Source organism: Ananas comosus, linkage group 11 (genome assembly GCF_001540865.1).
Source record: "Ananas comosus cultivar F153 linkage group 11, ASM154086v1, whole genome shotgun sequence".
In the NCBI taxonomy this organism is placed as follows: Eukaryota; Viridiplantae; Streptophyta; class Magnoliopsida; order Poales; family Bromeliaceae; genus Ananas; species Ananas comosus.
The window spans coordinates 12,205,542-12,221,583 of record NC_033631.1 but is presented as its reverse complement, the minus strand read 5'-3'; the positions used below and the strand labels follow the sequence as shown (position 1 = coordinate 12,221,583).

Here is a 16,042-nt window from a genome sequence, read left to right as displayed (position 1 = left end):
ATCCGAAGCGTGCGGTGTAGGCCGGGTCTCAGTTAACCTTTTCACTTTACCAAAATACCCCCACCATTTCCATACAAACTAACCATACCCCGCCGTATGCCCCAGCAGCTTACGCAAGGGCATTATCGTCATTTCGACTTTGAGTGCAGTTGAGGCATCGAATGAGTTGTCAGCGTCGTGCCCCCGCACCTTAGATTACACGAACAAGCATTCATCTCGGCCGTCCATATGATCATCAATCCATCGAAGCGTCCGGATGAACGGCTAGGATGTACGGCAGTAGGGGTCAAAAAGGGAAAAGGCACAACAAAAGGATGAAAAGGGAAATATGAGAAAAGGGATTTTCTATTTATTTAATCCACAGCTTGAAAAGGTTAAAGTAAAGCAAAGCGATGATTGGTTATGGCGACACACACCCGTGCGTTTAAATATAGTTGCGGCATTTGACGACGTGGCATCCGGAATCCGAATTCGCGGATAACATCGACCATGAAATTGGACCAAAGAACGTGACCCCCGAATAGTAAGTGTCGTCGCATCGCATGTGGATTGGGGGGCAGATTTTGTGGGTGAATACCAATAATAACGGGGGGCACGGAAACTAAAGAGTGGAGGTGGGGCCCACACCTTGGTGACGAGGCACGTGCGGATGCGCCGAGAGGGCGGGGTGACGTGGCACGCTTTAGATTTCTTCAGAGATGATCTCGACCGTCCGATCGTACGATGGCAACGGACGGCGAAGAGCCGGCGAAGGACGCTGGGCCGGGGGGGGTGTGGACGATGGGCCGGATTCGGGTAAGGGTGGGGCCAACGTATCGCCCTGTGATCCAACTCATTAGGGGCAACGCACACGATTGGACGCGACACTCTTCTAACTTTAGAGAGCGTATCCGCCCTTGGATCGTTGGGTTGCGCCACCTCTTTTGAGGGTTGGGAGTGGTTTGGGCGACGCACGTGCGAGGGTGGGTAGAGGAGTCAATAATTGGGAGGAGAAGGTCGTAGTGGTTGGGGTGGGGGTGTGTGTGTGTGTGTGTGTGTGTGTGTGTGTGTGTGTGCCCACTTTTTTTTAATGATGATGCGTAAGTGAGGTGTTTAATGCTGGAGCTGGTAACTCTGTGTTTAAAGCACTCGAGTGTCTTAATGTGGGACCCGATCTTCTTTTTGGTCTTATTATGTAGAAAACAACGAGTATATTAGTGTAGAGATTAGGATGAGATTAAAAATTGGAAAAAAAAAAATAACAATGGGCTAATAATATAATTACAGGGGCGAGATTTAGGATCACCGTCCATTTCTGATCGGCCCATGGAGGCGAGATTAATGACGGGCCTGCTATGAGCCCACTGTATCCCTATAGTTTGGGCACATTCGCAAACAAAAGCCATTGGATGGGCTAGACCCAGTATCCAACAACAATGTAGCGCGGTGCGGCATATTAATGTTTGGAAACGTGCTCATTTTAAGCTTAAGCTTGTTGCACTTGTCGGATTGCTTTATATTTATAAGCAAAATAAAGTTCAAGTGGAGCCTAAAGCAGAAACTCGCGAGTCGTATGCAGACACACGAAACTCAAATCAAGAGCAGTTGTAGTTTCAATAATAGATGATTTCGGATAAATCGATAGCATGTTGATATATATATAATAATATTGTTGACAACACTACTTGTATAGACTAGCTTCCAATACAATGAAAGTTTAACAAGGAGGGGAGTAGAAGAAAGAGACACAGCAAACAAACAGATAGAACAACCCAGGTCAAATTAAAAGAGCCTTATGGGGATGGCATACATTCTAGGGCTCTTCTTTACCTATGCCCCAAAGCTCCCTCCGCATACCCAATAAGGAGCAAGAGTTGCCAACCCTCTTTAGACTAAACGATAAGAACAACGCCAATTCCAAACCGACACTGAATGAATGAACCAGTAGTAAGGTTCATGATGCAATTCCGAACTGACACTGAAGCTTTTACCCCATAAGATTGAACCATCAGTAAGATTCATGAGGTGGGCTATCCGCGTGCATGTCTGAATCATTTGGGCTCGGAGAATTCGACTCCCGATTCAATTCATTGCTCCTACCACCACCATTCACATAATAAGATCCACCTCCCTGTGCTAGATGATAGGGTTGAAGGCTTCGGCGCACGGGGCTGGAGAGAGCATTCGAGAAGACCGAGTTTTTTGACTGGTCGGAATGGCTGCTCCGGAAAGCTGATCCGGCAGTCGGCTGCGCAGAGAAGCCGGACGGGGGCTGATTGCTCGTGTTTGTGGAGTGCATTGTGCTTTGGGAGTGCTGGTGGGGGAACTGAAATCTCGGAGAAGCTGATGCATCTTCTCCTCCGTAATCGATTTCGTTCTGCATATGGAAATGGATTCAGTTAAAGGATTAGAGGACACCAACAAAAACCACTTAATAGCCATGCATTCACTACATGAAAATTTTCAGAAGATAAAAGAGACAAAAAAAGGGAGGGCTTCGATTGGGCGTTGTGGTGCTTTTAGCAGAGAGACGGTCAGAACTTCAATTCCTTATAGCTACAATGATTTCTATAGAAAGTTGTGCACATTATCTTCTTGCAATAAGCCGCTGGTTTAGTGCATAACACCTGCACATAAGTACTTGATGTGATTGAGAAATTTCTGGAGAGCAAGCTTCCAATATAGCCTATCTCGGTTAACAAAAGAAACTTTAGTAACTAGTTATACAGCAAATTGTTTGAAAAAATAATCAACTTGCTCTTTCTATGAAGAGCATAAGATAGTTAGGTTAATTAGCGTCATGTAAACCAAAAACAGTTCAAGCTCACCTTCCAGACTGTTTGAAGCAAGAAAATTCAAAAAGTGAAGCACAAAGATATTGGCATCACGCTCATAACTGTACAAAACTTGTTTAGCACTTAAAATTTCTGCACTCACTCTGCACGAACTAATGTTTAGTTGAAAAAAAATCTTCAATCCAGTGAAGCTGGATTACTAACTACAAGCATCATGGGAATAGTAGAACTGCAGTAGCATCTCTTATTACGAACCACATCTTATTTTGAAAAGTACAGCTGAGTTGTAATAAATAAAAGATTAATCAGAATCACAATCCTATAGATCACCGGATACGTTATGTCACCAGCAGGCAGCATCATGAGGCAGATTGCGAGCAGGATATCAAATTCTAAACGTCTGCTGAAGGTATTTACTGTCTTTAGAAAGCCTCCCAAACTAAGAATGAACCACAAAACATAAGAAAATTTAATCATGATCGAACCTGAATGTGGGCAAGTATATCAGCAACTGTCAACCTCGATCCTTCCTCATGCTGTCTCAAGATCCATTGATAGAGCTTCTCCTGCATGAACAAAAAGGCAGAAGGAAACTTGATTAGTACTTTAACCACTCCAGCAGACGATTTATGAATCGACCTTAAATTTTTTAGAAGAAACCAGAGTATATTGTAACATGAATCTGATGACAAAACATGTTTATAGCAAGCCATAAGCATGTCAAGCATGTCAATCTTCAAAGTTAAGGGTTTACTTAGTGGAGCTTCAATTTTCAATTTATAATTTGCGACCAAAGTCTAAATCTTGGTTAGAATTACTATCTTAGTGAAATTCATAACAATATCAGATCTGGAAACTCAACAAAACTAAATCCAAAAGCCATGCTCTGGTCCTGACTGCTTGGAAAACCAGGACAGCATTAGGAAATATGTATTCGGAAGCTGTCGTCTGTCGCTGTACGTAAAGCAATGAGACATATAGCATAAAAGCAGGAAAAGGGATCTAGGGATCAGAATCGCACATGCTTCCTTTCTATATTGCAGTACATCTTAATACAAGAGAGGTCTCTCCGTGTACAAAACCAAAAAAACGAACCATTGGCAGAGAGCAATCTAATCAACAACCATAGGTCTCAGATTGCCAGTGATTTAGTTCATTCCAACTATTTTTTTCACTCTCTCTAGAAAGTTACTTCTTTCAGGGTTCGCCAAAGATATTTCTTAGTTTTTACACAGAGATATTGAAGGTGAACATCACTGGCAGTGACTATGAGAACTGCAAGTGAACTTGGCTTTGAGTCTATTACTTGGACACGATACTCAAAATGAATCAGAAGGGATCCCTTCGAAGAGATACGGTGTCCAAAGGGGATAAGAATAATCATTGAGCAAGAAAATAGTATGCAACTAAAAATACACTTAAATACTAATTCCACAAAATGCTCGGAAAAAGAAGAAGAAGAAAAGATTCATTAGATGGAGAAGTAATTGACTAAGAAGGGGCTTAGTGAAGCTCATGCACAATTGGCTAAGAAGGCATGGCAACAGTTAGCAATTAGGAGCATCCCCTTTGAGGAAGAAGCTCCTTGTTCTACAAAATCAAACTGACATAACATAAGCTTAATAGCATGAAGAGACTAACAGATTATATCTGAGTAATTACACAAGATGCGTCCTGAAAACGGAGCATTGTACACCATAAAAAACCCAAGAAAGAGAAAAAAAAAAAAAAACAAAAAAAACAAAAACAAAAACAAACAAACAGAGAAATCCAGCGAACAACAGAAACAAAAGATCCGGAGGATCTACAGGAGCCCCAAAGCTCAATTACAGGATCACCCCATCTATCCAAGACCAAAACCCACCATAAAACATGGAACAACATAACAAATATCACATCAACAAATCGATTGCCCAGATATAATTGAATCGAAGGGGAAGGAGAAGATGAGGGAACAAAAAGGGGGCAAACCAAAGCATGGCGCTCTCCCGCTTGGAAGGAGAGCTTCTGCTGGTTCATGGTCTGCGTGTAGAGCTGCGACAACGAGTTCGCGGCGCTACAAAAGGTCGAATACAGCGTCCGATCCACCTCGTCGAGCCTCGTTGCCTCCGATTTCCGCTTCCTCGCCATGGATTCGTCGCCGAGCTCGGAGAACAAGAAGAAGAAGGGGAAGGGATCGATCGATCGATGTGAGGAAACCCTAGACGGAGAAAGGAGAGAGATAGAGAGAGCGAGAACTTCTCTTTCCTTTCTCTCTCTTAAGGCACGTTCCGCTCCTTTACCCAAACACCGAACCCATCCGGCTAGGCTCGAATCGTATGCGACGTAGAATGTATAAAAGTTTTCTGCGAGAGAGTGTATACGCCCTCGGATTTTGATCGGAGGGCATGTGGTGGCGGCGGTGAGTGGACGGAAAGGGAATGGACGTTCCTCCTGATTCCCGCATGGAGCTTCTTACGCGGGAGAGTTAGGGTTGTTTAGTGATTGTGCCACGTACGCGTATACATGCCTAGACTCGCGCCCATCGGTACATCTGGACCGTCCATCTGTATTTTAACAGTGGGGATGCAAATGGATTCGGATTAATGGTGCTCATCTTCCGATCCGCCCCGAACAGAGCAATAAAGAAAGTTCAAATATAAGAACAGTAATAATATGTCTCAAATCCGTCCCAATTTGATAAAAAAATTAAGCGGAAAGTAAATAATTTTTTTTTTCTTTAATCCGCTTCGATTACTAAAACTTTGTTAAAAATCTATTTTCATTTTTATTCGATCTGAATGTAACAGTAAAAATTAAGTTAAAAATCAACCCGTTTCCAATCCATCCGAACTAAGAAAATAGGATGGGGACCCTCTCACAAGTCACAACTGAATCCGCCCCGTTTGTATCTTTTTACAGGCAACAAAAACAAGTAAATGGGAATTCACACAATCCAACTCATAACGGGGCGGATAAATTACAACTTAAATTAATGCACAGAACATATATAAAATAATAATTTTTAATTCATTGTGGGTTTTGCACATAGTATGCTTTAAATTTTTTTTCATTGCAAGTTTTGTACATAGTTGAAGGTTTTAAACCACTTTGAATTTGAATCTGTTGAATCCACTGTGAATTTATCGCCTGGTAGTGATGGTAATGGCTAGTGATAAATATAAAAAAAAAAGAAAAAAAAAAGAGGGGTTAGAAAAATAGTAGTAAAGATCGGTGATGGATGGCCCAGTAACAGCAACAATTGTTATAGTTTGTCGTGCGACATTAGATATCAGCAATAGTGGTAAGCGGTAATGGCGATGATGATGGCAAATAGTAGAGACAGGTACTGATGGTAGATGTAGTTAGGGATGCAAACGGGAAAGGTCCGGAGGTGCAGGGCTTTTTCACCTCCTGCTCTATTTATTGCCGGGATGGGACGGATTCGGAGCGAATTTTTTTTATTTTACTTTTGGCTCTCACTTACCGTCCTATTTGGGGTGGATCGTGACGAAAGCTGATTTTTGAAAGAATTTTGACAGATCGAGACGAATTGAAGAAAAAAAATGATCTCCTGCCTCCTGCTTCATTTACTTGGTGGATCGGTGCGAATTCGGGACGAATTATATTTTTCTATATATTTTTTTTCTCATTTACCACCTCAATCGAAACGGATCAGGATTGAATTTTTGTTTTCCTTCTTTTTAGTATGTGTGTAGCTTTCTAATGATAGTAGTGACATTGGATTTTGCGGAGTTAATATAAACAAACCTGAATTCATCTACAAAATTGATAAAATCTAATTTTTTGGAAGTATAATGGCTAAATTCTTCCACCATAGTTTTTATACGATTTTTTTGAAAATTTTGAAGATGCATTAGAGCTTCCTCCTCTAATGCTATAAAGTAATGTTGAAAATAGTTTATCATTATTATTAAATATTGATTCCAGCTTCCAATATCATAAGGCTAGTAAGAAAGATAACCCACTAACTGTTTCGTTTATTTTTTTGGCATATTATTTATTTTATTTATTTTTTAGGAATAAATTAAGTTGAAAATATAAATTAATTAAGATTCGAATTTAAAATCTCGAGTATCAACTATCAATCTCTTTACCACTAGCGCTAGTGAGTATTGATTATAATACTGAAATTGTCATTGTCATTGTCATAGCAAGACAATCATAATTTTTTTTTCTTAATTACATTAAGAAATTTATTCTTGATTTTCAATAAGGTTTCGTATTAGAACAATTTATATATTTTGTCATTTTATACTTTTTAATCATACTTCTTATATAAATCAAAACGTTAATGCATTTATAAAAAAAATATTGGGGTAAAGCGTTGATGGTCCAAGGATGACGTGGTGGACTGGGTCCTCGAACCAAATAATTCATCAGAAGCCACACCCTCACCATCGGACGGTCCAGAACCCATCCATCACGAAGCTTGCACTTTATTCGGCGCTTTAAACAAAAAAAAAAAAAAAGAATGACGCTCACGCTCTACGATCCAAATGCCCTCCTCGGCGATCCGAAGCGAGGATTAAAACTCGGATCGGCGTTACATACGCCCTTTCCCTTTTGTCCCCGTTACATGCTTCCGCGATTCGGACACACACAAACACCTCCGAGATCTCGGATCCACGACGACGACGACGACGACGACGACACGCTCCGATTCTTCCCCCTCCACCTTTGATACGAACCCGCGCCGTCGCCAAAATCTCGCGCGATAATCCCCCTCGCGATTCGCTCAGGTTCGATCGCTCTCGATCTCCATCTCCATCTCCATCTCATTTGATTGAGTGAGAAGTTGGTTTAACCTAGTAGAAGATCTGAGTATAGTAATGGAAACCCTAGATTGTGCATTTGGAGTTAGGGTTTGACCGTTTGACGAAATGTGGTTTGGATTTAGTAGCGAGAATGTTCCCTTTTGATTTTTCGGAAATGTTTTAGATCTATCTAGAAGTTTGATTTGATTTTATGCATTTTTAGGTTGATTTTTTACAAAGTTTATTGTTAGGGATTCACATTTTTGGATCCGATGTAGATTGTAGCACTCTAGCGTAGAAACTGAAGTAAATGCTGTAGATTGTTTATTTAATTATTTTTATTCGAAACAAACGGTAAATGTATCAGAGTATGTAAACAGAGACGAAAATTAATTTATCCGTTTGAATAGCATCAGATAATAGCTTGTTCTTAAATTTGAACTTAGCGATAAATATGCTCTTTGACTCATTTCCCAGAACAATGATTTTAGAATTTCTTTGTGGGTAATTTTCGAAATCTATACAACCATTTGGTATGTTCTACTGGATATGAGTTCCTCCTACATTGGATGAAGTAGGTTTTCCTAACCTAATAAGAATGTAAATTTATGAAGTGGTCTGAAATGTGAACATGTGATTACTTTTTTTTTTTGGTTTTTGTTTTACTCACCGACTACATAAAAGATGTGACTGTTCAGGAGAACTTGATTTTGCTAATGTGTATGGTTATATGCAACAGCCAATCAAGAACTTCACTTTACAAGCTTAAATTCCATGCTAGTTGCATGCGAGAGGAAATTAGTTTAAGTCAGGATGATTTTATTCTCTCCCATACGTATTACACACATAAGGTCAAGCTGAACCCACATCCCATGAGAACCTCATCAAAGCACCGAACCAACAATGAATCTGAACCCTTTTTTTTTCTTCTTTTTTTTGCCCGTCTCTCTCTCCCCCTTCCATGGACAGCTTGTGTGCAATGTGATTGTTACAGAATGAGAGGAATGATTGCTCGTATGGACAAACCGAAAAGTATATGTTGACTGGATGAACAGTGGAAATGCTGCTGGCCGTGGAAGGAGGTGGTTTCTTTTCTTCTTCAGCTTCAGGGTACACTGATGGCCTTGCTCTCCTGCTCCTTGGTCGGAAAAACGAGGAGAAAACAAAAATTTTACCATGGAACCAATACCGACTAGTTGAGAAAGAAACTGAGCGAGAATATCAACTGGCTTCTAGAAAAAACCAAAATCCATGTAGATGTGCTTCCTTCATCTGCTTTGGTTGCACACCTGCTGAACTTAATGCGTCTTCTCCAAAAGCAGGTTCCATTAAGCCATCTGACAGTTCGTCAGCTGATACAAGCAAGGTGTTAATTCATAATGCAATTAGCAGGAACGAGAGGAAGGGTTGTCTTAAGAACAGCCTAAAAAGGCTTTCTTTAGACTATTCAACGGGAGTCAGTGAAGGTGAGGATGCACGTGAATCAGTTGAGGGGGAAAACAGCATAGCTTGTTGTATAGAGAGGAGGAAAGTTCAGTGGACTGATACATGTGGTAAAGAGCTTGCGGAGATAAGAGAATTTGAAGTCAGGTATGGATTGTCATCAATGCTTTAAGCTTTCAGAACATTGTACTCTCTTTCATATCTTCCTGCTGTATTTTCTGGTCATAAGCTAAACTAGCGTGTCTGATGCATTTGACATATTCTTTGCTGAGTTGCTGCATACTTTCTTCTCTATCCTTGATGCCGTGTTTCTTCTCTTTCCATATGCTTTTCATGAGAGATATAACTAATAGTTGGTGAACTTATATTGTTGATAAGCTTGGTAAGATGAGAACACTTTCTTTTTTTGGGATGGGATGGGAACAATTTTAACTTTTAATTTAGATATAATTATGTTTATTATTAAACAGCAAAAGACTTTGTCTTCCTCAACCTTTTCATCTTTTAGTTTTTTTATTTTTTCCTGTGTAAACCCTACATGTAAATATCATTAGATTCTACGCCTACTATATAGTGTAAATACCAACTAAAATCCAAACAGAACAAGCAGATGCCTGACTGGCAACGTGGGAGGCAGGGAGGATAGCATTGACGCTCCACTACGTTCATAGTGCTCCAGCACATGGAAGAAAAACAAAATAATTAAGCTGCTGCACTGGAAAGCCTATGAATGAAAAGAAGACCTTATAGGATTACATGCAAAGGGTTTCAACCTTTAGTAAATTGTTTACTGAAGGGGAATAAAAATTGGACACCTGCATAAGTATTTGGAAGTAAATTTGAAGTATTTCATGAGATAAATTTCAAGTTGCCTTGGTTAAGAATAAGCTCAGAGTATGATTGGTCCGATATCATTTAGATGGATGCTTCGTGCCCAGTAGGTTTGCTCTTTTTTTACTTCTGAACCTTGCTTTTTAGACATTGGATCTTTTAGCGAGACATAATGGCATTCCTCTAGGTCATATGCTCTATTAAGTTCCAGATATTTATGTACTTCCTATTATTCGTTTCTAGCTTTACTAAGATTCTGATCGCAGTATATGCTAATATATAGTAAGTACTCAAGGAAGCACTTTGATAGTGGCAAATATTGTGCTGTCTTGTGTATATATATCTTGTGATTGATGTTGAGAGAGGTGGACCCAATGCTTCTTCATTGGCCTCCAGAAATACTATAATTTTCGGCAAATCATTAAAATACTTATAACGAGCACACCTGTTATTGTTGTTTTACTTTCAAATAGAGATCTGATGCGTAATGCTGCATTGTATTTCTGCAGTGATGAAGGCAGCATATCAGATGATGAATCTGAGCGTGAGGTGTTTAGAAGATGCGAATGTGTCATCCAATAGATTGTATCTAAAGAGGAGGGACTACTCCGAGTTCTATCACTTTCTGTAGTAGACATTGCCTCTGCCTTTTTGCCTAGCTTGCTTGGTGGATAGATGTGCAACAACTTTGATAAATTTTGGTCCGTCTCGTTGAGTTTTCACTGGTCTGTTTGTAATGTGTGATCTTATCCTGCATCACTGAGCATTTTTCGATTTTTTTTTTTTTTCTGTCTTGGTTTTTATATTTCCTAGCATTCTTTTTCCCTTTCTTGTTGAAAATATTTTCTTTTTATTTACGTTTATTGGTTGTTGCGTTTTACTTGCTCACTGGCGCTCTTAGATGCTGGCATTTGCTTCTTGAGTTTTCACTGGAAAAATCGTATGTTTACTGTTTAGCAACTTTTTTTTTATTTTTTTTTTATTTTGCAGGAGATTGTTCGGTGGATGTTGTTAGTCTTCTGTGTGTATCCAATGGTTATGGGTTCATAGTTTTTTACGTGTCAAATTCCTATCAGATAAGAGATACCTATCTCTTATCTGATAGGAATAGTTTTATGGGTGCCTTCAAGCCTTCATTGAAACAGATTATTCTTTGGATCCATGCAATATCTCGCTGTTGGAAAAGCTACAGAGCTTCAGCCTTGAGGCCCTTGGGGTTACAACTGAGAAAATTGAGACTCTTGGCTTTTTCGCTATGAAATGCACCATAAAACTAAAAATCGGGAGGGACTTCAAACTATTGTAAAAACTAAAAATCGTGAGGGACTTCAAACAAATTGAAGGGAGTGGTACCTATCAATTTAAACACAATTACATGCCTCGTTGACCGTACTCTTGTCGGTGCTTTAAGCTGCAGTCATCCCCATCGATTATTTTGTGCAGAGATTAGAAAATTTTGAAACTCCTGCTTTAAGAAGCAGGGAGATTATAAGGCCCGGAACAGAAGTCCTAAGTAGAGCTTTTGATTATGCTGTAATCGAAAGCTGCTAGTATTTTAACTAATAACACGAATGTACTTAATCGAACATCATTTCACAAAGCTGAAACCCACTAAAGAAGAGAGAGAGAGAGAGAGAGAGAGAGAGAGAGAGAGAAGGGAATATAAAACAGACATTTGTGGTCCATTAACATACGAATAAAAGCCAAGACAAGATGACAGAATACCTAACGCACTTACTGAAGAGCGCAACATTCGTCAACCCCAGATTTCATGATATCTTTTCCCAGTTCCAGGAGTGTGCTCAAAGAAGAACTAGATCGTGCAGAACAACATTTAGCAATAAAAGATGTGCAGATCACTCGGTTTACAATTGCACAAATAAAATAAAGAAGAAAGAAAGAGAGACAAATCACATGTAGATAAAGAGTACAAATCTAGCCAATCTTTTCATAAGCTTAAGACTATTTTACGAATCGCTTATTTACTGCATAAGACAACACAAGGCTTCTGTGCTCTCTCTGAGCACTTCAAGTATACAATCTCCCATTGCATCTGCAGTTGATGCTCTCTCGAATCCAAATGGCATCTTTCTATATGATTGATTAGCAGGATAGCTCTCTCAGCCACATTCGATTCCTGTAAAAAGTAACAGAAGAAAAACATGGATGAGAACTTCCAAGCTTAAAAAGATTGCTTAGTCAAAGCTAAACTCAATGTTGTATATAGACAATGACATGTAACCCAAATGGAGATGAATCTACAAGTAAACAAAATACAACAGAAGGGCATATCCGTGGAGAAAATTCTCCCAAATATCAATAAAATCTATAGCAACTCAAAAGAAGAAAGATGGATCAAGTAGGATTCACATTAATAGTTTGAATAAGCAACATAATTACCACCAACAAGATCTGCGAGTTAACATCAGATCAGCAGTTAAAACAAATAAAAATAAAATTCTTTAGAAAGAGAAAGCTGGCCAATGCTAATCAGCCGTATATATAGTCTCACTGAAAGTGACAAACGAAAATCTGTAAATCTTGTAAGAAAACAAAGATATTCCACCCTAAAATTTTGAACATGTCAAGATATGATGACTGCAAATTGCATAATATGCAGGCACGTGCTGAAGCAAGCAGCTAAAACTTAGCAAATCACTAAAATTACTGCTGCTGAAACGGCCAAATCACTTGGAAAAAGGATATCATTTCGAAGCAACCAACAACAAGATTCTTCAGATACTATGTTTTAACTTCTTTTCTTCACCCATCTGTCTATGATTTGTGCATTTATAAGATATCTAATTCTACTCTTTATTATGAACATATTCACCAGATCTTGCTCATTCATGCAGCAATTTCCTGCTAACTTACTGGTGACTTCCAACCAGTCTCAAGAACATCGGTAGAGAAAACATCTCCATCTGTGAGGCGTAAACATAGCAGTGCACAAAGCATTTCAGTTTCGAATGAAAATATATCAGAATTTCCATATTACAATCATCAATATTGAGGACTGACAAACAACCCACAATTACAAAGAGAGTTTTACCCCATTGTCGTAACATGAACAATAGTAAATCTATTAGAGATCATTCGAACATCCCACGGATCCTCTTGGAAATATCCAATTCCGCTATGCCAAACCTCATGAATGCAAGTACTATAGCAGTATTTTCCTACTCTCCATCTTGTTGCTGACTATTATCATAGACGAAAGGTAGCAAGAGAAAGTTAATGACTCATCCCAGCTTGCAAGGAAGTGGTATCACTTTATAATTCCAACACTAAAACAAATCATGCCGCCAAAGAAAGAACTCAAGGCAAGCAACTCATATCTCTATATGCTCGTAACGAAATTGGGAAGTTTGAGGGGAAAACTCTACCTTCATAAAAATATTAGAACGTCCAACCAACTTAATTTTCAGGGCGACACAACACGCCCCAACTATTGTCACATAAAATGCCACTTAAGTAGACAAAAATCACAATATTGAAGTTGGCAACTCAATAATGCAATCACAATCAGCTACAACAAATGAACAATGACATTTTAGACTATTTTAGCTCTACACATTGAATGAAACTTGTTTCTTTGGGTTGGTTATGCCTTAGTTCTTAATAAACAGCAATTTGTGCATTTCTTATGTAGTATTTAATTTTCAGGAAAACTCACAAACAGCTTGAGACACCCCCCATAATCTAAGGGGGAAACAGTTAATTGTCATATGAACCAAAAAAAAAAAAAAAAATTCAACAACTAGATCGTTAAATTACTGTTTACTTCAGCTAAAACATTTCTTGGTGCCAAGGATGGAAAAGCATGATAATGATCATCAACTTTAACATTTCATATTAAGATGATTCGAATTCAGTTTAACTACCACTAAGTTTATCAAATGCATGTAAGGTGTAAGCATATAAAGGAAAACAAAGAAAAAAAATGGAAGAGATCTTTACCTCATCCACTCAAATTCTCAGCGGAAGCATCGATCCCATCCTCGTCGTTATCATCATCATCCTCTGTTCTCTCAGTATCTTCATCCTCCTCCCCCTCTTCCTCCCTAATCTTAGCTATCTCCGCCTGAGCCCTCTCCAAGATCTGCCTCTTCTGTACCTCCAATTCTCTCTGGAAATCCTTCCTCATCCTCTCCAGCTCCGCCATCTGCTGCCTCTTGCTATGCTCCATCTTCTCATATATCTCCCCGAACTTCCGGATTGACTCCGCCAGCATCCTGTACGACGAGTACGAAACTCTAAACCCCCTGTCGCTCGGTGGCGGCGGCGGCATCCCATCCGACTCCTCATCGTCATCGTCACCATCAACATCATCATCAGTCACGCTATCCGGCACCTTGCTGTGCCCGTTGGAACGGGCAAAGGCATACTCTCCGGTATTAACTCCAATTGGGAGCTGCGGCATTTGCTGCTGCGGTGGCGGCTGATGCTGCCGCGATGGAGCAGGCGGCGGCGGCGGCGGCGGGGGCGACGGCGGGGACATCAACTCGTCCATCTTTTTGAAGTAGATCCAGCTGCTGCTGCTCGACCGGGCGTTCGGATCCACCAACCTCGCCTTCTCCTTCTTGTACTTCTTCTTCAAGGTATCCACCCGATTCCGGCATTGGGACTCCGACCAGGGGACCCTCCCCGCCTGAGCCACCTTCCTCGCCACCTCGCTCCACTCCTCGGCGCGGATGCTCTTACGCTCGTTCTGGACGAAGCGGTCGCCCCACGCCTCGAGGAGCGCCAAGGTCGACTCCTCCGACCAATCCGTGGCGGGGGGGTCACGCGCGGGGCGAACTCGAACCCTAGAGCATACCTATCGATCCGCCGCCGCTTCCCGCGGCTATCCGGGGAATCGCGCCCATCCTCGACGTCCTCATCCTCCTCCTCCCCCTCCTCCTCCTCATCATCGTCGTCGTCGTCGTCGTCGTCGTGCTCCCTATGGATCTTGCGGTAGCGATCTACGGGCTCGACCTCGTCGTCCTCGTCGCCACGGTGGAAGGATCGGGAGGAGGAGGAGGATAAGGGAGCTCGGCGAGGTTTGGGTGGGTACCTCGCGTCGTCCTCGGTGTCGTCCATGGAGGGCTCGGAATAAAATAGCGAATAAGGGTTGGAATAAGCTGCAGGGGTGTGAATAAGGACGACGAGATCGGTGGTCCGGTGAGTCGGGGTGGGAGACTGGGGAAGAGGGGGGAGGAGAGGTGGGCGAGCGATTCCACTCGGAACACTCGGTGCGCGAGCCGGGTCGAATCGCGCAAGCTGGCCGAGTTCAATTTAGCGGGTTAGAATTATTTCGGGTTCGGCTTCGGGTCGCGACCCGGCGAGTAGGGCCCGTTAACGTGGTGTAGTAGACTAGTAGTAGAGGCCCAAACAGAGACCACTTCGAAATTTAATGGGCCTGCATGGGCCGGGCTACAAACCTTTTACTACTCCACAACCCCTCTGGCCTCGGCTTTTTTTTTTTTTTGTTAAAAAAAGTTAATTTTTAACTTTTGTTTCTACTTAAATTGAACTCCAGATATAAATTAAAAGATATATCATACAAAGTGCACTACATAATTTTCATAAGTATCTTTCAAAAAGGGTTATTTTGAGCATTGATGCCATGAAAGAGTGTCTATAAAAATTTAAACTTTCGATGGATTTTGACGGGTTTAGCAAAACCGCTAGAATATTCGGAAAAGTTATAGTTTATGGTGCATCTGTAGTTTGCGCCAAACAAGTCTTCAGCACGATTTACTTAATCAGCCGACCATGTTTTCCTCTAACAACTCTCTACTACCTAACAAGACGGTGGTTAGAGATTTATTTCCTCCATTAGTGGGGAATAAACCAGTTTTTAAAATTCTTAGGGACACTTAATTTGTTTGCTTGCACAGTGGCACAAATTTTATTAATTAAGCTTAAACTGAGTTATAGTGTTTGTATCAATTAGAGGTGTGGTTGGTCCACATTAGCCCTTGATTTTAGGCTGTATATTGAAAAAAAAATAAAATAAAAAGGAGACAAAAATAAAATAAAAAAAACTGCCATTCAAATAATACTATTCTTGAAGCAGCTAAAGCAAAATGAGGAGGTTGGTAGAATAATTGGTTTATCTTCTTAAGCATTAAACATATAAAAGGAGATTATATTAATCCAGACAAATGGATCTATTGTGTACTTAACAAATTACATGCTAGATCTGCATACTGAGATGCATAGATTGGTTTTGAGGGAACAGTATCTACTAAA

The 16,042-nt window shown here is 40.5% G+C and overlaps 3 protein-coding genes across 3 annotated transcripts; 1 reads left to right on the top strand and 2 right to left on the bottom strand.

The window, feature by feature from the left end:
* On the bottom strand, positions 1,591 to 5,076 carry LOC109717089. Its single transcript, XM_020242760.1, has 3 exons — positions 4,746 to 5,076; positions 3,260 to 3,340; positions 1,591 to 2,356 (listed from the first exon to the last, which is right to left on the bottom strand). The coding sequence occupies exons 1-3, from the start codon at positions 4,902 to 4,904 to the stop codon at positions 1,988 to 1,990; spliced, it is 609 nt and encodes a 202-aa protein (XP_020098349.1). The 5' UTR covers positions 4,905 to 5,076; the 3' UTR covers positions 1,591 to 1,987.
* LOC109717090 lies at positions 7,254 to 10,715 on the top strand. The gene is made up of 3 exons (XM_020242761.1): positions 7,254 to 7,516; positions 8,501 to 9,121; positions 10,315 to 10,715. The coding sequence occupies exons 2-3, from the start codon at positions 8,592 to 8,594 to the stop codon at positions 10,385 to 10,387; spliced, it is 603 nt and encodes a 200-aa protein (XP_020098350.1). The 5' UTR covers positions 7,254 to 7,516; positions 8,501 to 8,591; the 3' UTR covers positions 10,388 to 10,715.
* Positions 11,558 to 15,009, bottom strand: LOC109717088 (trihelix transcription factor ASIL2). Its single transcript, XM_020242758.1, is given in 3 exon segments — positions 11,558 to 11,942; positions 13,766 to 14,575; positions 14,578 to 15,009. Coding segments are annotated over 2 exon segments (1,119 nt in total). The 5' UTR covers positions 14,888 to 15,009; the 3' UTR covers positions 11,558 to 11,942; position 13,766.

What these genes read in the sequence shown, in the direction of transcription:
- LOC109717089 (XM_020242760.1), bottom strand. Translation starts at nt 4,904, where the DNA reads ATGGCGAGGAAGCGGAAATCGGAGGCAACGAGGCTCGACGAGGTGGAT. An exon ending in CGGGAGAGCGCCATGCTTTG is followed by an intron (nt 3,341 to 4,745) that starts GTTTGCCCCCTT and finishes TTGTTCATGCAG; the next exon opens with GAGAAGCTCTATCAATGGAT. An exon ending in ATATACTTGCCCACATTCAG is followed by an intron (nt 2,357 to 3,259) that starts GTTCGATCATGA and finishes TTCCATATGCAG; the next exon opens with AACGAAATCGATTACGGAGG.
- LOC109717090 (XM_020242761.1), top strand. Translation starts at nt 8,592, where the DNA reads ATGCTGCTGGCCGTGGAAGGAGGTGGTTTCTTTTCTTCTTCAGCTTCA. An exon ending in ATAAGAGAATTTGAAGTCAG is followed by an intron (nt 9,122 to 10,314) that starts GTATGGATTGTC and finishes GTATTTCTGCAG; the next exon opens with TGATGAAGGCAGCATATCAG.